Source organism: Achroia grisella, unplaced genomic scaffold (genome assembly GCF_030625045.1).
Source record: "Achroia grisella isolate CSIRO2021 unplaced genomic scaffold, CSIRO_AGI_Agris_v1 utg856, whole genome shotgun sequence".
In the NCBI taxonomy this organism is placed as follows: Eukaryota; Metazoa; Arthropoda; class Insecta; order Lepidoptera; family Pyralidae; genus Achroia; species Achroia grisella.
The window spans coordinates 1,875,001-1,901,181 of record NW_026713045.1 but is presented as its reverse complement, the minus strand read 5'-3'; the positions used below and the strand labels follow the sequence as shown (position 1 = coordinate 1,901,181).

The following is a 26,181-nucleotide window of genomic DNA, read 5'->3' as shown; positions in this document are numbered from 1 at the left end:
TGGATACATGATGTATGATAACACCATATAATTGTGATAAGAAGCAGATGATAGAATAGAATGTATGAGACTACAAATATTCAGTGCGGAAACCGCGTATTTAAGTCTGCCACCGTTATTGAATCTACACCCATATTACGACACGTGCTTCGCTTCTGAACGAGGCATCATCAGGCTATGAATAGAGCTCGGATGTAGCTCGGAAGCCTAGTGTTGAGTGTTAGGCGACCAAGTCATAACTTAGACGCCGGAATAGCGTAAGGTAACATAACATAAAATTGTGGTATCATACATAGTAGTGGTAGCGGATTTTAACAAAATAATAAATCTATTAAATAATTTAACAGTCTTAAACACATACAAATAACAGCTAATCCGATAATATATATACATAATTGGTCTGCAATTAGATATGTAAAGGCAGGATGTATACGGATAACCAATGTTTGTTTAATAAATAATTGATATACATATGTATTTATTAAATAAATATTGGTTATCTATTTGTAATTAATATACTTGCATATTTAAAGTTTGTACAAATTGGAAAAATATGTATGTTAAAAATGTGACAGTAAATTTTTGGGTATAGTTATGACGCTAAACCTACAAAATCTATGAATTAAATTATAAAATGGAGATATTGTCTTTTATAGAATTTCAAATATATTACAGAACCATTTTAATTATTTTCAGTATTGTATTATTTAGGGACCATTATTTGACATTTATAATTATCGTGTGTATTTAAGAAAAAAAAAATGTTCTTTGGTGTGTATGCACAAAACATTTGTACGTCCAATGTATTGAAAGAAATAATAAACAAGAGAATGTATGAACTACATTGTACAGTACTTATTTTATAGTACGTAGGTTTATATCTGGTGCTTTATATAGTATCTAATGTTAAAATTATTTTTAAATCCCTTATTTATAAAGATAATATATTTATAATTTGAAAAATATCGAATAATTTTTCAAATTAGAATTGTATTTCAGTAAAACTTTGCCTTCTTATTTAATGGGGAGATTCAATAACACTTTTTTTACATTGTATAGCGTCCAGTGGTATATTTTGCATTATAATGGATGTAATATTTATGTGAATAATTCGATATTTCAATATTCTATTACTTTATTTGTTTTAAATATGAGAGGTGTAAAGATTTAAAATAATTCGGTTTTCTAAGAGACAAAATTGACATTTTAAGACAACAATAAAAGTTCAAGATATTTTGTGTAGTCTTTTCATAAAAGTAATCCGAAATATTACCAAAAGTAGCATATAGAAAGGGTGTTCCACTCATATGTAATAATCTGAAACCCAATGAGTATTCAACTCTTATAAAGGAATATAGGTTGAAAGAAAGTTAGAAGGAAAATAATATTTGACACAATTTACGATTGTTTGCCACGTGCTGAATAATCGTAGCCTAATAAAGAACCTATAAGAAATATCTGTGATTTGTATAGCGATGAACATATTTTTTTATTAGACTGTGTAATCCAGAAACGAAACTAAAATTAATTTATAATATGTTGTATTATATATAACGAAACTAAAATTAATTTATAATTATCAGTACCTAACAAATTATTGTACTAATTCCACCACTTCCTGTTTCATGAATGTCTATCGCTATCATTAATGTGTCACTGGAATTATATACACAGTTCATTACTTCTGTTATACATTGTACACATACTAAAACTAATTTCTATGTAATAAAGGCAAAGTGGGAATTAATTTGTTTTATATAAATTAATTTAGGTAATTTATATAAAACAAAGAAGAATATTTATATACTTGTCTAATAAATATGATTGTAAAAATAATACACAGTTCAGTGTTTTTCATTTATCCCATTCATGTTGAAATTATTCGTTACAAAAAGATTGATAAATAATTATATTCTAATAATATAAAATTTTAAGAGACGGGTGAATTTACGATGCATTCATATACTAACGAGTTACATCTATTCTATCTTAAAATATTTTGTAAATGGAATATTATAATTAATTTTAAGAGAGCTGATAATTGCCATATACATACAGCATTAAACAATTTGAGCAAATAAGTAAACAAAAATGAGATCATGTTTTCGAAATGTTGTCTAATGATGATTGTTTTAATCAACTGTTACAAGTTTTCACAAATACTTATTAATAAACCTGTTACCAGTTTTACGATTGATACAACTGATTGACAATAACACAATTAATATGTATGAAGTAAAATTAAATATAAACATGTGTTTACTAGAATTAAAAATTTTTTTTAATAGGCATTATATTTTGACGCTAATATTTGTAAGTACAAATCGCTATCAATATGAACATAGGCATCTTTTCTTCAGGTCTTCGTAGAGGAAGAATTTTTTAAAGACTACATTTTTTTTGTAACATTACTTACACTTAAAGGTAAGTAACATGTATGTAGATGTAGCATATAAAAATAATATCTTGTTCGCATAGTTTTTATCATAAAAGAATTGCTCACTAATTTATTAATGTATTGAGTTTGTTATAATAATCCTAGTAAGGTACAGACTACCAATGGAGGTAACGATGAAAAGTGCAACTGGGGTATTATTTGCATAGTGCCTTTAAAATACTGACAATATTATCAATATTCCAGATACAAATATCACAACATTTTCCTTACATAAGATTTCTTTCTTTACACATACATCTTAACATAATACACATTAATAATTAAATATTTTAAATACAATTAAGAATTTACAATACAAAATAGTGTCAGATCCACATCACTTGTAATAACTATGAATTGATCATTACGAGAAAGAGAATAAATAAATAATTATAGTGAATATATTTAACACTAAAATTATAAAAATACCATGGACACTTAAATATGGCCACTGGGAGAGTTAATACATAGGTACATACAAATAGTTTCTTACTATTCTCTGTATTAAAATGGTATCGCCAATTAAATTTATTTTTCTCTGTAATGCTTACAAAAAATATTAATTTTATCAATAATCATTCTTAGCATCATTAAGTATCTTATATTCTGCAAAAAATATTTAAACTTCCTAACTAGATTCATGGAACTGCTATATTACAGTCTTTATACATATCGGTTTTAAATCTGAGTATTTTCAGAATAAATTAAAGCTTTATTTTACAAAATAGGTAATATAAATAAATTATGTAAATGCAATTAAATCGTAACATACAGTATCATATAGTCAGCATATAGATGTAGGGTCGCCTTCCATAGTGCATGCTATATTATCTAATTTATGAGCTAAGTGCATTTTGTTTTCTAGTCCTAATATAATTTGTTCTCTATATTTACTGACATAGATGTACAACTCTTTTAAGGCTGAAAGAGTATCAAACTCATTTAACTGCTCAACTGAGAGTTGTTGCATAGATGTACTCAGCTCTTGGTCTGTGACTTGAGGTAATTGAGACACTGATTGATAAAATTGTATAACCATATTTCGGTATGTTGGTAAATCTTTAGCAAATAATAACTTGTTGGATGGAGAATCTTTACAAAGTCTATGTTCTGTTAATGAACAGGCATCCATAAATGTTTGTGCGATTACTGATAGCGAAGAGTCCACAGTAGCCGTTTTATTAATATCAAATATAAAGTCAGGATTTTTTATCAAATTTACCCAAAACCTTAAAGGTAAACTATTTGATTTCCACGCATGTACTACCTCGGGATTAATAATGCCGTGAGCTCTTGCAGCATCATCAAAGAGATCAAATAGCCACTTGACTGCAGGTGGAAGAACTTCATTCACAGTGAGTATTGTGCTAAAAAAATCATCCACAAATTTGTGCACTGTACCCTTGGTGGAGAGAAGTCTCGTGAGAAATATTTCGGGAATTGCTTTGTGACTGTGTTCTGAAGATTTGTTTACAATGTGCTGATACTCAATCGGTTTGACCAAATGATAGAAATGTACATTTTGATCAGTAATATCACTGTTGTATACTCTTATATGAGAATTTGAACAATAGATTCCTGTACAATTTTTGCAAGGTATTTTGTATGGTGTATTGAAACTGTCGTTTTGACGTGAAATTAGTGACATTACAGCGGATTCCTTAACACCGTAATGTGCTAACGTATTTAGTTTCCTCCAACCATTAACAGTTTTAGTTGTGAGGTCTTCATCTTGTAAAGTCACGTGGCCACCTCTACCATGCCGCCACTCTAGATCTACTTCGTGGACGGAAGGTCGCATTGAAAATGGAGTATTTTTAAAAAGAGCATCTAAAATTTTGGCCTTTACTTGTGATATACTATCGCAATCTAAAACTTTACATTGAATTTTATCATCAAAGTCGTCTTGAACTATATGCAATGTAACAATTTGATAATCAATCTGCTCTTTTAATAGCTTTTCTTCCGATAAAGAGTAACGCGCTTCATGTGTAATAGCATCTACGACACCCTTTTCTATTTGATGTTTGATTGCCTTAAACAACAAGAATAGTGAGGAACCAGCATAATCTTTAAGATAGTAATACATGCACAATGCCATCCAGTTTGTTAACATTTTTTCAACTACACTTTCTGTTCTTCTTAACATCAACTGAGGGTGTTTATTACAAATTGATTTGTCTATAAGACGCAGAAGAAGAGACTTCAATATATCAGTGGCATATTCCATTTTGCCCATTAATATAACCATTAGTAACGAAGCTACATTCACTTTATCCCTGATATTGAAGGATTTTTGAGCTTCTAATGTATCTATAAATGACAGAAGAAAACATTTATTATTTAATAGTTGTTCAAATTGAAGCATAGCTGCATCGTAATTAGTCCTGGGTGCATTAATAAATTGATGTTGAACATTCAATATTGGATGATCTGATACACCTGGGAAAAAAACTTTCATCACATAATTTACATGATCTAATGTTGGTATTCCTGAATGTTCCAAATCAGCTGCCAAATCAGACATATCAGTTTGCAATTCTGCAAATGCTAGTTTACATTCCAGCCTAACATTGCTTTCTAGGGTGTCCATTTGTATTTGTATCCTTCTGTACTCTCGTTCCGCTTTCGTACTTCTACGTCTGTACATAACTAAAACAATCATGAAAATGAGAACTAAAAAGAAAGTACCAGCTGCGATTCCCGCTATTGCTTCTGGTGGAAAATTATAATTCCTTAATAGTTCATAATGCAGATATCCAATTGGAAATCTTAAGTTTTTTCCTATTTTCACTACAACTAATGGTAAACTAATATCTAAAATCTGGACACCATTTTCATCCGTATTGGAAGGCTGTATTTCAGGAGGTGTACAAAGCAATTGTTGCATAGTCAGACTAGTAACATTACAATGTTGAGTACCAATTGTTACAACTACATCTGTTTCATCACTAGCTCTGATGAGATTTTCACCTTCTATTACTAGAGGATCCCCCTTGTACGATTTTATTCTATTAGCAAAATGATAAACATGCGGATCCTCCACAAATAACATGTGTGTCCTTGGTGGATTGAAATACTTTTCCAAATCATGCATGCTTTCAACATCATCCATGAGAAAACCAACTTTCATTGCTATCTGAGGTGTACTAGTTTGTGATTTTGTTGCTTGCAAGATTTCTTGGTATTTCTGATTTATTGCTGGACTAGGACATTCCATTTGATTTGAATTTAGTACAGAACATGCTGTATAATTTACAGGTAGAAGCTCATTAGCATAATATAATTTCATAAGTGGCTTTTGTATGGTATGTAGATTTGTCCCATGTACAGTTATCATTCTACCCCCAGATACAAAACTCTTTAATGGTTTTATTTCCATTATTGTTGGATCTGCTGTATAATTGAATAAGTCACCATATAATGTTCGATTAGCATTATCAATTACCACCGTTAGTGTGCGAATCATGCGTGGTGTATGTGCTTTAGGTGTAATGCAAATTAATCTATTGTTTGATGTTTGTGTTTTATTTACAGCACATGGTAATTCATCTAAATAGGCCGAAACAGCAGAACCAATATTTAAATGTTGTCCTCCTATTCCTAATTGTGTACCCCCAGACAAAGGACCAAGAGCTGGGTAAATGCCTTGTAATTTAATATTTTTGTAACTAAATAAAACAGATGATTCTGTGTAGCCAGCATCATTCTCTACAATAACGGGAACAATGGTGGATTCATTAGAGGGTCCAGTACGGCAAGTAATGCTAACAGATACTTCAAAGTCAACTATTTCACACAATGCATCTCCTATGCGCACTTTTCCAGTTACCTCTTCTACTCTTAATCCAAGGTTACTACCTTCAATAGTGACTATTGTTCCTCCTTCTATAGGCCCACTTAATGGTTTAATCATATCTATTCTAGGTTTGGGACACTCCGTTACAGGATTTTCAAGACAAGATTCTGTGTATGAACAAGAATTTCCACACCAGGTACATTGGTAAATAGAATTACGAGTTATACATAGTGAGCAATCAGCATGTTCTCTGTGTGAACCAAGTATTTCACATTTATATAATGTTATGGTAATTGTATCTATGTAGTGTTTGTGATTCCAAACAACCTTGACACTAACATTGTATTCTCCAACATCTTCTTCATAAGAGTAAGTTGTTTTATCACATACAATGTAGTGATTTGATTCTACTCTAGCAGGTAATATCATATTAGCTAATTCAATACTCACAATACATTGAAATCCTGTGTGACCAGGTTGTAAGTGAGGTAAATTTTCAACTTCCAGTTCCAACTCCTTAGGAACATTATTAGGCAGTAAAATTGGTTTCTTATATTGTCTTATCCTAGGACAATGTCCAATACCATGATTAAGTAATTTTGTTGGGTTATTTTCTCCACTAATGGTGGTTCGCTGACACACAGAGGTATCATGTGTGCACCTATTATCATAGATACACCAATTACATGCCCATTCACTCATTATACATGAATGACAAGTAGTATGCTTAGAACAATCATAGAAAGCAAAATTCCTAGATACAAAGTCTTTATTAGTTTCAGATGAATGTACAGAGAGTGGTACATAAACATGGTCTTGGTTTTGTAAAATCTTAGGCCTATGTTTTATATCTGGTGTGGGACATGCTAACCCACTTGAAGTTACTGCTGCATCTATAGGAGTTGCATTCCCAAAAACACATTTATACTTTGCACCAAAAGGTAGCTCTGGTAAAGTTCTAATTATGAGCTGCACAGTAGTAATTTCATTCATTGATATTCTATCAGGTAAAATTTGTTCAAAGTCAATACATTGTTGTCCAGTATACTGAGATAACCACCTGGGTGCACTTTGGGTACCTTTTTGACACATACTTTGAACTGTACAACGTTTTTCTAAAGAACACCAGCCACAGTGAGGATCATTGGACTCTAAGCAAGAAGAACAATTTCCATGTTCCACACATCTCTCAGTAGGAATTTGCACTATGGAATTCCTTGCTAATACATATAATGATTTTCTATAAGGAGATAATGTGGTATCTGGCAGGATTCTTTGACCAGGAAGAAGTTCTTCAGAATAATATTCCAAAGCTTTATCAGCATCAATCAAAACTTTCTTCAACATACCATCATTGCTGCCTAAGAAAGCTACCGTGTGAATACCAGTCACAGACAAAGTTATTGATGTTACTAAAGTATCATTCCAATTAATTACAGACATTGTTTTTATTGGATAAAGTCCACTAATTTTGAGACCTACTTCACAAAAGTTAAGTATATTACCTGTAGAGCCCACACTGGGACATTTACCATCAGAAATCATACCCGATATATACCCCATATTACGTGCTTTAGTACTGCCATTGAAACACATGTGCACATTTTCATTAAACTTCATTTCTATTTCTAGTAATGAAAACACACATATAGCTGACTTTGACATTGGATCATTAGTTATACCTTTTGAAGGGCTGAACGAAGCAATAAGTATTGAATCTCCTATATCAATGCCAAGTTGAGTAGCTAAGTTTGCACCAGCTTTAGCAATCTTAGCATCTTGTACTAAATTATAATTGACTACTTCAATCTTACCATTAACAGTTTCTTCACGTACATGGCACTCCAATGTTACTTCAGTATAACTGTTGTAGTTATCATCGTTTACACAAGTTCGGGCTAAGCGAGTGACATATCCCAATTCTTCATTACCAGCAAGATGGGAATGTTTCTGAATTATTAAAAAGTAAGCATAGTCACTGGCATTAAATCCATACACATACTGCACTAAAAAGTTATCCCTATACTTAACATCTATTTGTATCAAACTTTGCTTGGAGAATGTGAACTGAGCCAATTCAAGGGACATAAGATCACGACTTGCTATTGCTGGTACATCATGTCTATATTCTCCATTGTTTGTGAATGTTGTACCCACATATAGAACATTGGAACGGTCCCAAGAGTTGTACCTTTCAGGACCGATGAAGGCGTATGTAGAGGCATCAGCGTCGTTTGCTGCAACGCCAATGGCAATGAACTCCGGTTCCGCTGATAAATCGCCCAACTTGTATTTGAAACAGGATCCTTGCGCGACGGAACCACAGGTTAACACTATTCTCGATTCTTGGTCGATCACTAATATTTTATTCACATTGTCAGTGTGTGTTGTTCTGATTTCTGGTGAAGAACACCCGCTAGCATGACACATAGGGTTGTCTAGTTTGGGTCCAGTCGGAATTACATGAATAGGTTTTAGATCTGATGTTAATTGATGAAGCCAGTTTAGAGAACCGGCATACACTTGACCACTAATTTTGTCAACAGCAAGATGATAAAAATAATAAGATTCGTTCTGTTGGCTGTTAGGATACTGTGATACAAACTCGTATCCATATACAATCGTGCTTCGAAGCCACAGTGTTATGAATAATGTTGTAAACTGAGCCATGATCACATTTTAAGACGTCGTCGCGTAATTGATATTCACTTTTTCACGACCAATGTGTTGTTTTCATTTCTGTTTCAACCCATTTTATCTTACAAAAATAACATGTAAAGCGTAAAAGCATCCATCGATGCCGATGACAGAGAATAAACAATAGAGTTTTTTTTTAAGTTTCTCTGGTGATACCAGTGTTGCTAGTAATATTGAATCAAGAACAAAGAATTGACTGTATTGAACGACACTGTCAAGACAAATGTCAGTAAAAAAAATTCACAGAGTAATTTTAGTAATTGTGTTGTGGACTTGTGGTTTTGACTTTACTCTGCGAACATAACACCATCCATTATTACAGTTCTAAAATATACTTGAAATCTATATTAATGATTTATTATTAATTACAAATTCTCTATATTTTCTTTTATAAATGCAAAAAAGAAAAGCATATGTTTGACTTTGATACTTTATTACACGCTAAAGTAAAATATGAAAAACTTGTGTTACAGTTTACAGTACTGTTTGTATTAATATTTTGAACATTTTTTTATTATTTCAAAATGAGTATTTCAACTCATAGTTGACTAATCACAACATGATGACTTCTATGTCGTCTGGGGGTCCTGGAGACCCTCATACACAAATGAATACGTACCGCAGCTATGTAACCATGCTAGCCGATCCCGGTGCCAAGGATGAAATTAAGCTCAAAGCGGCCCAGGAGCTCAGCGAAAACTTTGAGGTTTTAATTTTAATAAAATAAATAATATTAATTCAGTTAATTTAAAAGGAAAAGAAAAATTGGATATTTTTTCTTAATTGTAAAATCTGTTTTAATGTTTCTGACAAAATGTATAAATTAAGTTAAAGAAAATACATACTTTTTATCAGTATTTTGATTCAAATTGATGCTAGTTATGTTATGTGTTGTTAGTATTTCTAAAAAACCTGAAAGAAAATATAATAAATTAGTGATACTACCCACTAACAAAATGTTATTAAATTTAAAATTTACTCATAAATTGCTATTAATTTAATTTATTGATCAAATTAAAAATAACCTTTATTCTCATATTATAGGAAATTTACAAAAACGAAGTTTCTTTGTTTTACTTCCATGTTTTTGAAATGGAAATAATTGTAAGAATAGTAAAAGATATACTTTAATTTTCTTTTCCTATTTAACATCCTTACATGAATGTTATAAGCGAGCCTATTTAAATATATATCTACAGTATTTTTATTAGAAAATATTCTATATTCACATACAAATATACTTTTTCATTGTCCAGTTTTTCAAAGATCATGTAGTAATATGATGAATAGTAATATTAAGTTCACCTCATATTTTAGGTAATATTAAGTTCACCTCAGTATCCTCAGTTCCTGGACCATTCTTTGAAGATATTCTTGAAGATACTGCAAGATGGAGAGCCACACTTTATAGCCGAGTATAACATACAGCAAGTGAGAAAACTGATACTGGAAATGATACACCGTTTACCTATCAGTGAAACTCTGAAGCCATATGTTAAGAGTATTTTAATACTCATGTTAAAATTAATGGAAATTGAGAATGAGGAAAATGTATTAGTGTGTTTGAAGATATTTATGGAGTTGCACAAACAGTATAGACCACCATACAGCACAGATGTGGATGTTAGTGTTATTTTATTATATTTCATTTTACTACATGTATTATTAAGTAATTTTGTTTTAATAATATTCAAAATATTTGGTTTTTGATTTTATTATTTTCATTGACAACAAGCACCTATTGATGTTGCTAGTACAATTATAATTGTTGTAGTACTAACTTAAAAATAATTCATACATTTTATTGTTTGCCTTATTTTAGATACATAAATTCCTACAATGGGTGAAAGGTATATACTCAGATTTGCCAAATCATTTGCCAAAAATATTTGAACCAAAACCTACAATACGAGTAAAGGATTTATCTGAGGTCAATATTGATCAGCTTTTACAGGAAACATATACCACAACCCCAATACATACTGAGAAAAAATTACTTGATGGAAGTGTTGTGACCGTGAGTATTAAGAATTATGTAAATTTGTTTTTCATACTGTAACATATTTTTCAGGAAACATGTTGATATATATCAAGAAATGTTACAGTAGACTTACTGTAATATTTCTTTTGATTTGTTATGTATAGAATAAGATACATGTATGTATATTATTTTTTATATGTTTTATTTTATCTTGATGTTTACTATTTATTTTGTTGTACAGTATAACCTAATACCCCGGTCAGTGTTATCATTAAAAGTAATACAGGAGCTGCCGATTATAGTAGTTCTCATGTATCAACTGTACAAGCAAAATGTCCACCAGGAAGTGAGCAACTTCATACCTCTTATTATGGAAACCATAACACTGCAACCTGCTGCAACACACAGGTAATCTTTTATTTGGAATAAATTAGTTATAGGGACACCCCTTTGTGCAATTTCTATCAGATGTACAAAGTTATCTGCATTGATACTTCTGCCTCCTATTTTAATTGTGAAGCACCACACTTTGTAAGCTACATATCATTTGGAGAATGACATATGGCAGTAAAATTATGGGGCATGGAGATGGAGACATACCATCGTAGGCAACACAAGGGGTGCGCCCTGTACGCCACATGCTGATGTGACCCTTGGTGATGTTCATAAATATTACCATGTTTGCCATCAGGTGTTATTTCAGCTTGTTAAATGCAAAAAATAATATTTTTTTATAATAGTAGCTAGGGATTATATCTATGGTTTATAGTTATTACTTAAGAAACTCTTTGCTAAGGTTTAGCTCATAGTTAGACTGGTAAATCTATTAAGTATGTAAGTCTAGCATAAAGATCAATGCAGTATTACTAACAACATGTACATCTATGTATGTATGTAATAATGTGTTAAAAATTCGAAACATTTCAGGCAGTCTGCATCGTTTAATAAGGAAGTGTTTGTTGATTTTATGGGTGCACAAATAAAAACTTTAGCATTTCTGGCCTATATCATCCGCATATATCAAGATACTATTGCTAATCATGCCAATTTAATGGTGAAAGGCATTATTGGCTTGTTGACACTGTGTCCCCCAGAAGTGGCACATCTTCGAAAGGAGTTGGTGATTGCTACTCGACATATTCTCGCAACTGATCTACGTACCAGTTAGTATAACATATTTACTTTATAACTCATTTATCTCCTGTGTGTTGTTTATAGCTTAGTGCCTAACATTAATTCTAGGTACAGCAATAACTATATTTATGCTATATTAAGAAGTCCAGGCAATCAAATTACAGTGTAGTTATTATTCAGTATTACTTCTCTCTCTATTCAGAGATCTTGCGTTTCCCATCACTGAAATGAGTAATGAGTTAAAGTAGTAACTTTTTTATAATATAGTAACATGTAATTTAAAAAAAACTTGTTTAAAGAAAATCTGAACTCACACTAGTTATATTTTGATTTTAGTTGCCTTATTCTATGGACAAACTTTCATCAAGTTTAATTAGATATTGTAGAGTATTTTCTAATTAGCACTTGTATGGAGAGGTTTGACCCCTGCAAGTAACAATCACTGATATTATAGGGGGTGACCAGATGAAACATAGGAGTGATGTCTATAATCAGACAGTGAGTGCTGATTATTAAAAAAAATTGTCAAGTACCACATTTGTCAACACATTACTACTCCATCTGGAATATACAATTATTATACCTTAGTGGGCTTATTTAATATTTTATTTATATTATCTGCTATTTCCAGAATTTGTGCCATACATGGAACGTCTTTTCGATGAGGATGTTCTATTAGGTGGTGGATGGACTGTACATGAGTCACTGAGGCCACTTGCTTACTCCACATTGGCTGACCTTGTGCACCACGTACGTCAGCACCTGCCACTGTCGGATCTAGCTATAGCAGCTCATCTTTTTTCAAAGAATGTGCATGACGAATCTCTTCCTACAAGGTATGAAATCAAGTTTGTAATTTAGATTGATAATGCAACGTACAGATATAAAAAAATAACGTCTTATGTGAGAAATGTCTTTGAATAATTGGTTTTGATTGTGCTATGTCCTTTTCTAGTATTCAAACGATGTCGTGCAAGTTGTTGCTCAACTTGGTGGACTGTATTCGCCAGCGGTCGGAGAGCGAGGGCGCGGCGGGCGCGCAGCCCCAGGGCCGCCAGCTACTCATGCGCATCCTCGAGGTCTTCGTACTGAAGTTCAAGACCATATCCAAGCTACAGCTGCCTGCACTCATGGCTAAGTGGTAATTTATTATTTCACTGTATATTTTAATAATAGTAGCTATAAATTTTTGATAAACACTTTGCCCCTATATATATATCTAAGCCACATATACATATATATAAATCTAAGACTAATATAAAAAACAACCATTACAATTTATATAAATATGTATAGAAGTCAATTCATTACAATTTTATCTTACATATAAAATTCCTGTGTAACAATGTTAGTTACCATATTCTTCTTAAACGGCTTAACCGATTTGTATGGAATGATATTTATATACATATGTATTCAGATGGTCTGAGAATCGGCTACTAGTTATTTTTCATACCCCTAAGGCCACCCCTAAAATTTACTTATTTTTGGACACATTTTTTTAATGTTGCATTAAAAAATACATACAACTCTAAATTTTCATCCTTCTACCACCAACCCCTATTTTTTAATAGTGTTATTAGTAATTAAATTTATATGACAAAAGGACGTTTGCTGGGTCAGCTAGTTATATGTATATTATTAATTTGATAAATATTTAATTTTCATTAGTAGTAAGCAAACGACGCCGAGTGCCAATGGTGCTAATGGCGCTACACCAAGCACACCCACCACGCCTGCACCGAGTACTCCAGCTGTAGAGATAAAAGTGGAAGATGAGAAGCCGACAGCGGACTTCCTCGACAGTTTATCGAAACCAGAAGAGAAATCTAAAATTGGCTTTCCGACCTCTCAAATGAGCAACCTCAATGTCGGCGATTATAGAACTCTTGTGAAAACTTTAGTGTGTGGCGTCAAAACCATCACGTGGGGGTGTGCTTCTTGTAAGGTAAGTACTTGACATAATTAATATTAATTATTTAGTTTATTTACTTAACTTACAGTTAATGATTCAATCACTACAAATACATTATCAGGCAATTAATAGAATTTGTATATACGAGTAGTTCGGAAGCCTAGTGTTGACCATTACTAGCAAGACGGTCAACTATCCTCATTACTAACAACTTCCTCCCCCACATCGATGGTTTTTTTTGTGGATAATAATGAAATGGTGCACCCTCCTGCGCTTAACGGTTTACGCAGGCGAGACATTAGTGGAGGATGATAAGATGAATATGAGGTCAGGTCAGTTAGCCCACAATGACATATTTATCAGAAATTTCTCACGATGGTTTCCAAGCAGAACTGCGTGGAGATCAAACCGACCCCATCGCTAGCAATGTACCATACATTGCTAGTGATAGGGTAAACAGTTTATGACGAATCTCTTCCACCTCATCGATATGTCGTAAATGTAAGTTGGATACCATTTTCCGCAATCAGCCTCTCAAAATATCGATCGATACGTAAACAGACGACGAGCACGGAAGGCGCGGGTGCGGCGGGTGCGGCGGCGGCGGCGGCGGCGACGGCCCCCGCGCCGTCCGCGAAGCAGTTCGACGCGCGCGAGACGCTGGTGTTCATCCGGCTGGTGCGGTGGGGGCTGCAGTCGCTCGACATCTACACGCTGGCGGCGCCGCGCCCCGCGCAGCCCGCGCACCCGCCCGCGCAGCCCCACGTGCGCTCCAAGGAGGAGAAGGAGGTTCTCGAACACTTCAGCGGCGTGGTCAGTACACTTTTCATCTACAGCGCCCCTACTCTTCCCGCGGAATGGGTTATGCCGAGTCCGAAGTTATATTTGGGATACGATTGATCGAATAGTTTATATTTTTATCGAAATAAGTTTGTTTTCTTTTTAAATTTATTATACTTTACTTGTGTGATATATTTCTACTGGTTTTCAATATGATAATGTTTTTTTTTAGTTTTCCATGATGAACTCGCAGACCTTTCAAGAAATATTCACAGCCACCATATCTCATATGGTAGAAAGAATAAACAAAAATATGACTTTACAAATAATAGCTAACACATTTTTATCAAATCCAACGACATCACCGATATTTGCCACAGTACTTGTCGAATATCTTCTAAAGCGAATGGAAGAGATGGGAACTAATGTAGAACGCTCGAATTTATATTTGCGACTATTCAAACTAGTGTTTGGCTCGGTTAGTTTGTTCCCCAATGAGAATGAGCAGATGTTACGACCGCATCTCCACAGTATCGTTAACAAAGCCATGGACTATGCCATGACGGCTAAAGAACCATACAATTACTTTCTTCTTTTGCGTGCCCTGTTCCGGTCAATAGGCGGCGGTAGTCACGACTTACTGTACCAAGAGTTCTTGCCGTTATTGCCCAACCTATTGGAAGGTTTGAATCGCCTCCAAAGTGGACTTCATAAGCAACACATGAAGGATTTATTCGTGGAATTATGCTTGACCGTACCTGTTAGGCTGAGCAGTCTGTTGCCTTACTTACCTATGCTAATGGATCCGTTAGTGTCCGCACTGAATGGCTCCCACACATTAATATCTCAAGGTTTGCGTACTCTAGAACTTTGCGTGGATAACTTGCAACCGGATTTTTTGTACGAACATATTCAGCCGGTTAGGGCCGATCTCATGCAAGCTCTTTGGAGAACTTTACAAAATAACGAAGTTGCGAGGATAGCATTCAGAGTTCTTGGGAAATTTGGGGGTGGTAATCGTAAAATGATGATAGAACCACAAAGGTTGGAGTACCGCGAGACAGATGCTGCTCCACCAGCTATACAAGCTTACTTCTTAGACCAATCGAAACCCATAGATTTTGAAGTGGATAAAGTAATAGATACAGCTTTTGCAGCGTTAAAGTCTAGCACGACGGATCCGTTCTACCGGCGACAGTGTTGGGAAGTGCTGAGGTGCTACCTATGTGCGTCGCTCAATTTAGATGATGACAAACAAACTCTACAAAAGTTATTCAACCACCCAAGTTTTGTCGACGGTAAGATCCAGTCTCAGAATGGTACACCATACTATAAATGTACCAATTTGATTGTGAGAAATACACATCGAACAGCATTGACCGGTATGTTCGTGGCGGCCGCCATCAAGGATCTGCGCAACGATGTGCTTCCCACTATGATCTCGTTAGTAAGACATTACACGATGGTGGCTATTGCACAAGAGGCTGGGCCGTTTGCCGGTACTGCCGGCCCCAGAGAGGGTCTCGATGCATTAGTTCTCGTCGATGCCATTGCTGTCGTTATGGGACATGAAGAGAAGGAATTATGTAAGCCAGGCCACTTGGCGCTAGTTTTAATGATTGAAACAGCAGCTACGGTGCTTGGGAGTAAGGAAAGGGCGTGTCGCTTGCCACTAATGGAATATCTAGCTGAACGAATGTCGTCGTTGTGCTACGAGCGAGCATGGTATGCCAAACTTGGCGGCTGTATCACTGTCAAGTTTATGTTTGAAAAGATGGCGCCCGAGTGGGTATACAAACATGTGTTTACCTTTTTGAAAGCAGTACTATTTGTGATGATGGACTTGACAGGCGAAGTTTCTTCTGGAGCAATAGATATGGCTATAGTTAATTTGGAGCGTCTAGTACGCGTGTGTGTGTTGGGCCCTGGTAATCAGGGTGTGGAGCCTGAGGGAGAAATAGCCGCAGCTAAAGCTCGAGCACTGCACGACGTTCTTCAAGAACTTGTACTTCAAGTGACTAGCCCTCACTTACTTGTCCGACAACAGGTATGTATTTTTATATATATTTTTAAATAGTGTCATCTAGTCTAAATTTATGTTAATGTGAATGGTTTCTTTTTAGGCAATGAAATCGCTGGAACTAATAGCGGAATTGCAAAATAAAACTGTAACAGAAGTAATGGACCCTCATAGGGAGGTATTAGCTGATATAATACCACCGAAAAAACACTTACTACGACATCAGCCCGCTAATGCTCAAATGGGATTAATGGATGGGACCACTTTCTGTACTACACTGAAACCAAGGCTTTTTACTATTGGTAATTTCGTTGTTACTATTTATTAAACGTTGTATATTATTTACTAGCTGACTTTGACTAATTGTTGTGATTTAGAAGCTCTAATATTCAAGTTGATTAAATTATCATTTGAAAAAAAACACTACCTTTGATAAAAAAAGTATAAAAGGAATTCACAACACTTTTCAGTGTTAATAATGTCAAATTTGTAAATGTTTTATTACAGATTTAAATATAAACGAGCATAAAATCTTCTTTCGCGAGTTGTTATCACTATGCGAGGCAGAGGATACGATGTTAGGAAAGTTGCCGTGCTATAAAGGTGTCAACTTGGTGCCACTTCGTGCGTCCGCGTTGAAGGCACTAGCGGCCTGCCATTACATACAAGACAAGCATTGTAGGGAGAAAATATTCCAAGTATTATATAAATCATTAGAGAAAAATGATCAAGAATTACAACAGGTAAATGCAGCTTTCGAAACTTATGACACTACTTGTAGAATAATTTGCAATTTATGATTGAGCAATTTAAAATTTTGTATATGTAAAAAAAATTATATCTTGATAATGCTTCTATTATCAAGCAACAAAAATGTTTAATTAGACTATACACTTTAATTTAAAAAAATATTGGATATGAATTTAGACGTATGTTTAGGTTATACAATTTGTAGACAGTCAGCTGACGCCAGTTTATAGATACGATAGTACCATCTATACACCTCTGTAATTTTTAAAGTTTCAAATACAATATATGCGTTTATAATTTTCTTTCCCCAGGTTGGATTTGAATGCATGCAAAAATTTTTATCTGGCTTCCAAATAGATATGGAAATGGTCCATCCTGTTATGAGACCTTTATTACTAACGCTCGGCGATCACCGAAACCTCAGTGTAAACGGCGCCAAGAGACTCTCGTATTTAACTCAGCTGTTTCCGTCAACGTTCAGTGAGAAATTATGTGAACAGTTGCTGCAGCTTCTCAGAAAATTGTTAGACTATTCAATTCAAACTGATAGAGGTTGGTAAAATTAGTTTCTAAGGTTATTAAGATAAAAAGATTAATTGGTAAAAACATAAGAGATATAATATTAATTGATGTTTACCCATTCAACGTTTAAATTATGATATATTCATTTTTTTTTCAATTACGTATTTTCAGGAGGCAATTTCCTTCAGAGTGTATCTAAGAACATGGAGAATGAGCAAAAGATAATAATTTTAATAGGAATATTCCACCAAATTCCTGCCGCTTCACCGCGATTCATAGACGTGCTCTGTCGCCTCATATTCCACACTGAGAAGGCTCTCATGATAGAAGCGGGCTCACCGTTCAGGGAACCCCTTGTTAAGTTTCTACTCAGGTATGAATGTAATTATTTACAATGCTACCATAAGCTAAACAACCTACATTCGGTCAACAAACTTGTTTAGTCGGAGTGAGGCGGGTGCGTCACCCACGTACCTACTTATTACGTACTTACTTATTATATTATTATTATTTATTACTCAATAAGTTTGTATAGTTAACTCACCTGACCCACTGCTATATATTAGATGTCATGTATGAGAGATGCCCAAGAAAAATTAAGATCTGACTAGTTTTTATGTCACTACGTTTTGGTTATTTGTTGGTGTGAGTAATATTAACACTTTGGTACAGAGATCAGCCGAGATAATTCGCAGTAATATACTTACTAGTTACTATACGACGATTTAAAAACATTTCTGAATAAATCTATTTGCTATGCTTTTCTTTTTTATGTTCTAAATATTTAAAATGTTCGCAGATATCCTAAAGAAACTCTGGACCTGGTCCTGAGCGATAACAACATAAAAGACCAACAATGGAGTAGATTCCTCGTGTTCCTCGTGAAGCATCCAGATGCCGGTTCCGCATACAGGGAGGCATTGCAGACGTCCAAGAAACCCCGCCTCATGCAGCTACTTGCAGCCAACAGTGTCGGCGCGGTCGCCAGTCTGCCCCTCGCAGATAAGGCAGAGATGCAGTTCCAAGCCATTCGCGTTATATCGCTCTTGATCAAGTTTGACAACCAGTGGCTCGCGACACAACATGATTTAATTGAGCTATTGAAACGTATTTGGTGCAGTGATCAGTATCATGTAAGTATACTTTAGAGTAATTAGTAGTTTACTTTCATACTACAGTCATAAAAAGATTAAGAATGGTAAAAATTGTTGTCATAACATAGTTAAATACAATTTAAAGATTTTTTGTTTGAGAAAAGATAATTTTCTTGTCAGTTCATCTTAATTCGAAAATACATATCGATATGATGTTAGATAAAATGTTTTCCTTCTGTTAAACAAAGTGAACATCTGATATTAATATTTTATGTTATTGTTTTAGGATATTCATAAGAAGGTGGAGAATGTGGATTGCACTCATTGGAAGGAGCCCAAACTAATCGTGAAAATATTGTTACATTATTTCTGCCATCATACATCGAATATAGATCTGTTGTTCCAGTTGCTGCGAGCTTTGTGTGACCGGTTTATACCAGACTTCCAAGTAAACAATGTTAATTACCTATTATTGAGGGGTTCCAAAATGTTTAAATTTTTAATCCACTATATTTTAAACCTAAAAACATAAATTACTTTTACAATTTGTCATGTATAATACTACATATAAACCGCTGCGATGTCCGCGTGAATTGGGTTTACCTATGTAGTAATCTAAAATATGATCTTTCACTGCACTACGTTTTCTTCGAATTTCATCTGTTTTCTATTTTGAATAAAACATAACCTACATCCGTTACAATGATACAGTCTACCTTCTTTAAAACTTTCTATAACTTTCATTCTGCTGTTTAGTTATGAAAAGTCAACTGCCAGACATACAGACACACTTCCGCATTTATAATGTTAGAGTGCATATGTAGGACTGGAAGTATAAGAAATTATTTTATTTTAGTTTCTTCGTGATTTCCTCGAGAACACAGTAGCTCAGAACTATACTGTGGAATGGAAACGGTCTGCGTTCTTGCGCTTCGTGGAGCATTTTTCCAGTGATATCATGTCGCAGGATCTGAAGGCTAAAGTATTACAAATGATCTTGATACCGTGCTTTGCGGTCAGCTTCGAGAAAGGTCAGAAGATAGTAGGCGGACCACCGGCACCTTATCAAGATAACCCAGACAATGTTGTCTCGGTATTCATCAATAATGTAAGTGTTACAGATTTAGTATATATTTAGCGTGATATCTATTTTGAAACAAAGTCCAATATTTTCGTATTCATAAATTGAATATTAGAAATAATATATATAATTCCTAATGATTATTGAAATTAACTTTTTAAATGTGTAAGCTACACATTTAAAAAGTAATGGTATATTAATATTTAAATATTATATGTTACACGCTATTTTGCTAATTCTGAATGATCTATCATGATTCTTTTCCAATCAATAGCATTGAGCAGGCTACCTATTGTTTGGTCCTATTATGATCTGTAGGACTTGACATAATGTTGATTTATCAGATAAATAAACCACAAGATTAAGGCATTACTATATAATAATAATATAAATGTAATCACATACATTCTATTATTATATTACATCTTTTGTTGTATTTGTACAGGTAATTGATCCAGAGAATCCATTCGCTTGTTCGGACGCTGTACGCATATCGCTACTGCAGTTTGCATGTCTGTTGTTGGAGCAAGCGTCCGCTCACATTCACGATGCGAACAATAAGAAACAAGGGAACAAACTCCGCCGGTTAATGACTTTCGCCTGGCCCTGTTTGCTCGGGAAGAATTACGTTGATCCTGCTACCAGGTGAGACAAAATATATAAATTGTTGTGTATTTTATGAAATAAATAGATTTTACCTCTGCTAGTTTTGAGGACACATAATACGGTCACATACTAAAAACATAGTTACTGGCACAGGAGTAAAATCGTTTGTTTAATACAATATGAACTCTTGTTTGTAAATAAAATAATTGAAATAAATTATAAAAAAATATATACTGCTTTAATGAAAGCGCATTCTGTTAATGGAATGAAAATATTGTATTGCAACATAGTTAATCCACTGTAGTTCATACAATATAGTTGATCCACTTTGCCCTAAATAATTGAGTTGATAAAGTGTACTTGTATTGTATGTTTTTTTTTTCGTTTACAGGTATCACGGTCACTTATTGCTGAGTCACATCATAGCTAAATTTGCTATACACAAGCGTATCGTTCTTCAAGGTTTGTTATTGTTCTGTTTAAATATTAATAATTAATTACAAATGTCGTACAAAACTTTGAATAATTTATTGCATTTTATAGTATCTTAGTATAATTCTGTCTAAGTAATATACATACTAGCGAAAGTTGATTATGAAATTAAAATCATGTTACCACGATAGTTTCCAGGTGGGACAGTATGACTTGACAAGGTAAAATGCTAGCTATAGGGACATTAGTCTCTAATACTAATAACCCCCCTTACTCCACAATCTTAATGGGTTGTTGTGGTGTTAAATGTCAATTTAAATTCAACATTTGCTGGGTTGCAGTATTCCACAGCTTGCTGAAAGCGCACGCGGTGGAGGCAAGGCTAGTGGTGCGGCAGGCGCTGGAGATTCTAACACCAGCGATGCCGCAGCGTATGGAGGACGGGAACACCATGCTCACGCACTGGACTAAGAAGATCATCGTTGAGGATGGTCATTCGGTGCAACAACTGTTCCATATACTTCAACTTGTCGTCAGACATTATAAGGTACCTATATGGCTTTGTTAAAGGAATGTTCAAGGTAGTGTACATTATTTATGAAATACCAAGTAGGTCTAGCAGAGGAGGAGAGTGGAGAATAATATATTCACTCATAGTATAATTGATTGAATAAAATATTTTTTCATAAGAGTGTTTACTGATGAATGTATTTTTCATTTATAATTACTATGTTATAATATTTTTTTTCTAAATTTTGTAATTAAAATAACTAAATATTTGATTGATTGGAGATCAAAGTTTTAAGTGCATATATAGACTAATAATATACAGTGAAGTTAAAATTTACTACGTGAATTTTAATTTTGTGTACTGTAGATAGTATCAAATCACCTAGGACGTAACTGTAGAACTCTCTGATTTTTTGTCATTATTATAAAACCTATTAGAGTATAATGGAGATACATTAGTAAACTCGTCATGTGGTTCATTTCATACAGGTTTACTACCCGGTGCGGCATGCACTAGTGGGTCACATGGTGGCAGCGATGCAACGACTCGGTTTCTCAGTCTCGGCATCCCTCGAGCACCGCCGCCTCGCTGTCGACCTCGCGGAGGTCACGCTCAAGTGGGAACTGCAACGCATACGGGACCACACGCACGATGACAACGTGGTACGTTACCATACAAAAATAGTTACATTAAATAAAAGAGTTATCCAATGGTTATCCAAAGGGAATCCTGCAGTTGGTGTCTATTCTAATTCAGCTGTTTTGATACCAACTCATTTTTGCTTTAGTTACGGGAAATAAATCTCGGATATTAAACCGCAGACGAGAAAATAATCAGGATCACACCCTTACCAATACCCCTTTTTTCTAATATCTTTTAAATAGTGATGATTATCGAAAATTCTTCTAATTCTCCAATCCAATCATGTAATAAAAATGGTTCTTCAAATGCAAGCCCTATGGCTATATTTTTAATAACATCCCGCATCTTGATGATTCTTTATGCACTAATTTTCGTTTCCAGGTGGCAACATCCCCAAGTGGCTCCACAAAGCGTATATCGGAAGACAGTTTGAGTGCTGGCGAAGCGCGAAAGGCGCTGAACACTGGGTGGGCGAGTCCGCAGGCGACCTCCTCGCGGCTCGAACCGGATGCCGCCAAGCCACTGGAACGGCATCACGTCGACGTCGTCGTTAACCTGCTACTGCGGCTGGCTTGCCAGGTTTGTGTTAATACAGTCTGTTCATAAAGTTTCTAATTTACATTGTGTATTATATTAGTATTGTGTAATTTATATTGTATTTCCCAGTTGAGAATGACATTTAACTAAAGTCTTCTATTTCACAAGTAAATATTCTTATAACCTTATTCTAAAGAAAGGCTTTTAATTTATCTGGCATTCATCTGGTAAAGTACTAATGTTCATAGTTTAGAATTTGTTACTAAAGAAAATTTATGGAAGTAAACTTAAAATGAGCTGTAGTTAGTAATATAATGTATAGAAATGAGATATTGAAATGGGAATTTATGTGAATTAGGTAAATGAAGGCAGCGTGGCAGGCAGCGGATCGGGAGGTTCTCCCGGCGAGCAGCTCTCAAGACGTTGCGTGTTGCTGCTGAAAGCAGCACTGAAGCCCGACGTGTGGCCAAACCACTGTGAGCCCAAACTTGCTTGGCTGGACAAAGTGAGTCTTGTAATTGTAACCATTGTATATGTGTACATCAATGTACAGTAGTAATTGATATATGGACGTTGAATAGACTACTAAATTCCCTATTTAATGTCCATTTAATATTATTAGGGTTAACACTATATCACTATGTAGTCATTATATAGTACTACATAAAATTATTATATTGATTAATCAGAACCCTTCCATTTAGTCTTTATAACCGAACTGTCATAGTAGCCGAAGAAGTTATATTTAGTTCTACAGTATGTCTTATGAGTGGTGTGTAACAATAGTGGTTAGGGTGTATATTTATCATCTATGACAAGATTGATTTTGCAAAGAATACCTTTTTCCCTTACAAATTAGAGCCGTTAAAAAGCGTGGATTGTTTCATGCATTTTATATCGGAATTGACATTCGGCTTTGTACCTATGTAATAATACTTCAGAAATTGATTTATCAGTTTTAATTCGTAATTGAATATTGTATAGTTATTGTATGAAGTGATATTTGAACTAATTTTTTCTCTTTAGGTATTTTTTTCGACCGTGGACACAAACGCGGCGGCATGTGCGAATGCGTGTACTGCATTAGAACTGCTGGTTTATTTACTGGCGGTGCTGAGGCGCGAGCAAGTCCTCGCCGCCCTCAAGCCGCTGCAGCGCGGCCTCGCTGCTTGCGTCTCGTCCACAAACCACAAGATTGTACGCTTGACACATAACTTACTGGCCAAGCTCACCGCTCTATTTCCGACTGAACCGACGGGGGCTGCTCAGTCCTCTAAGGTTAGTGAACGGCTTGTACAGTAAAAAAATCGTAACTTTATGAAAGTTTCTTAAGTCAAGTTTAGAAGTTTAGAAATATGTTAAATACATATTTTGAAAGTTGTTCTCACTCGAACGGTAGAGTCGACAATATCAGTCTTGTGAACTAGTTGCGTTTCGATGACAGTACGAGGAGCTGGAGACGCTGTACGCGTCGGTGAGCAAGTACGCGTTCGAGGGACTCGCGACGTACGAGAAGAGCGCGGGCGGAGGCGGCGCGGCGCTGCTCGGGCCGCTCATGATGCTGAAGGCGTGCTGCGCGTCCAGCGCCGCCTACGTGGACCGCCTGCTGCTGCCGCTGGTGCGCGTGCTGCAGCGCATGGCGCGCGACCACGTGGCGCCCGCGCCCGACGCCGCGCGACCACACACAGTGGCCGCTCGTGATGCTGAAGGCGTGCTGCGCGTCCAGCGCCGCCTACGACCGCCTGCTGCTGCCGCTGCGCGTGCTGCAGCGCATGGCGCGCGACCACGCTGCGGACCTGAGTACACTCACACACAGTGGCCGCTCGTGATGCTGAAGGCGTGCTGCCGCCTACGCCTGCTGCTGCCGCTGGTGCGCGTGCTGCAGCGCATGGCGCGCGACCACGTGGCGCCCGCGCCCGACGCCGCCCTGCCGGACCTGCTCGTGAGTACACTCCACACACAGTGGACCGCCGTGCTGCGCGTCCAGCCCGCCTGGGACCGCCTGCGCGCCGCTGGTGCGCGTGCTGCAGCGCATGGCGCGCGACCACGTGGCGCCCGCGCCCGACGCCGCCCTGCGCCTGCTCGACGCTGAAGGCGTGCTGCGCGTCCAGCGCCGCCTACGTGGACCGCCTGCTGCTGCCGCGTGCTGCCGGCTGCAGCGCATGGCGCGCGACCTGCTCGTGAAGGCGTGCTGCGCGTCCAGCGCCGCCTACGTGGACAGCGCATGGCGCGCGACCACGTGGCGCCCGCGCCCGACGCCGCCCTGCCGGACCTGATGCCGCTCGATGCTGAGGCGTGCTGCGCGTCCAGCGCCGCCTACGTGGACCGCCTGCTGCTGCCGCTGGTGCGCGTGCTGCAGCGCATGGCGCGCGACCACGTGGCGCCCGCGCCCGACGCCGCCCTGCCGGACCTGCTCGTGAGTACACTCACACACAGTGGCCGCTCGTGATGCTGAAGGCGTGCTGCGCGTCCAGCGCCGCCTACGTGGACCGCCTGCTGCTGCCGCTGGTGCGCGTGCTGCAGCGCATGGCGCGCGACCACGTGGCGCCCGCGCCCGACGCCGCCCTGCCGGACCTGCTCGTGAGTACACTCACACACAGTGGCCGCTCGTGATGCTGAAGGCGTGCTGCGCGTCCAGCGCCGCCTACGTGGACCGCCTGCTGCTGCCGCTGGTGCGCGTGCTGCAGCGCATGGCGCGCGACCACGTGGCGCCCGCGCCCGACGCCGCCCTGCCGGACCTGCTCGTGAGTACACTCACACACAGTGGCCGCTCGTGATGCTGAAGGCGTGCTGCGCGTCCAGCGCCGCCTACGTGGACCGCCTGCTGCTGCCGCTGGTGCGCGTGCTGCAGCGCATGGCGCGCGACCACGTGGCGCCCGCGCCCGACGCCGCCCTGCCGGACCTGCTCGTGAGTACACTCACACACAGTGGCCGCTCGTGATGCTGAAGGCGTGCTGCGCGTCCAGCGCCGCCTACGCTATATACTGCCTGTTAATGAAAGCCTCTACGGTACCATTTTTTTATTATGCTTATTTATTTAGACAGGGAGCAAACCATTAACTCTGACACAGAAAAATAACACAAGAATAAGTATCATCGATATTTCAATATACTTGTTATAGTCAAATTTAATAATATTATTCTGTTTGTTTTAGATTTTGGCACTAGATTTACTTAAAGCACGAGTTTCGGTTATGCCGGTGGAAACGAGAAAAACATTCATTGGCACCATTCTCGTCGGTC

The 26,181-nt window shown here is 36.8% G+C and overlaps 2 protein-coding genes across 2 annotated transcripts in view; one reads left to right on the top strand and one right to left on the bottom strand.

Annotated features, from left to right (window-relative positions):
- Window positions 1-413: 413 nt before the first annotated feature.
- On the bottom strand, window positions 414-9,030 carry LOC131852712 (plexin-B). The gene has a single exon (XM_059203438.1). It carries the CDS (start codon window positions 8,904-8,906, stop codon window positions 3,222-3,224), a length of 5,685 nt encoding a protein of 1,894 aa, XP_059059421.1. The 5' UTR covers window positions 8,907-9,030; the 3' UTR covers window positions 414-3,221.
- A 462-nt stretch (window positions 9,031-9,492) lies between these two features.
- Window positions 9,493-26,181, top strand: part of LOC131852740 (transcription-associated protein 1) — a 35,769-nt gene continuing 19,080 nt past the window's right edge. Inside the window, exons 1-30 of the mRNA XM_059203465.1 lie at window positions 9,493-9,639; window positions 10,251-10,556; window positions 10,756-10,950; window positions 11,156-11,322; window positions 11,842-12,077; window positions 12,680-12,884; window positions 13,004-13,189; window positions 13,723-13,996; window positions 14,525-14,776; window positions 14,976-16,790; window positions 16,867-17,065; window positions 17,271-17,506; window positions 17,825-18,065; window positions 18,207-18,408; window positions 18,835-19,168; window positions 19,416-19,577; window positions 19,986-20,237; window positions 20,656-20,855; window positions 21,208-21,278; window positions 21,590-21,795; window positions 22,248-22,421; window positions 22,783-22,980; window positions 23,297-23,443; window positions 23,965-24,216; window positions 24,383-24,953; window positions 25,050-25,354; window positions 25,396-25,518; window positions 25,560-25,682; window positions 25,724-25,846; window positions 26,094-26,181. The exon at window positions 26,094-26,181 is cut by the window's right edge and continues 26 nt beyond it. Coding sequence (XP_059059448.1) covers window positions 9,493-9,639; window positions 10,251-10,556; window positions 10,756-10,950; window positions 11,156-11,322; window positions 11,842-12,077; window positions 12,680-12,884; window positions 13,004-13,189; window positions 13,723-13,996; window positions 14,525-14,776; window positions 14,976-16,790; window positions 16,867-17,065; window positions 17,271-17,506; window positions 17,825-18,065; window positions 18,207-18,408; window positions 18,835-19,168; window positions 19,416-19,577; window positions 19,986-20,237; window positions 20,656-20,855; window positions 21,208-21,278; window positions 21,590-21,795; window positions 22,248-22,421; window positions 22,783-22,980; window positions 23,297-23,443; window positions 23,965-24,216; window positions 24,383-24,953; window positions 25,050-25,354; window positions 25,396-25,518; window positions 25,560-25,682; window positions 25,724-25,846; window positions 26,094-26,181 — 7,990 coding nt within the window. The remainder of the gene's footprint in view (window positions 9,640-10,250; window positions 10,557-10,755; window positions 10,951-11,155; window positions 11,323-11,841; window positions 12,078-12,679; window positions 12,885-13,003; window positions 13,190-13,722; window positions 13,997-14,524; window positions 14,777-14,975; window positions 16,791-16,866; window positions 17,066-17,270; window positions 17,507-17,824; window positions 18,066-18,206; window positions 18,409-18,834; window positions 19,169-19,415; window positions 19,578-19,985; window positions 20,238-20,655; window positions 20,856-21,207; window positions 21,279-21,589; window positions 21,796-22,247; window positions 22,422-22,782; window positions 22,981-23,296; window positions 23,444-23,964; window positions 24,217-24,382; window positions 24,954-25,049; window positions 25,355-25,395; window positions 25,519-25,559; window positions 25,683-25,723; window positions 25,847-26,093) is intronic.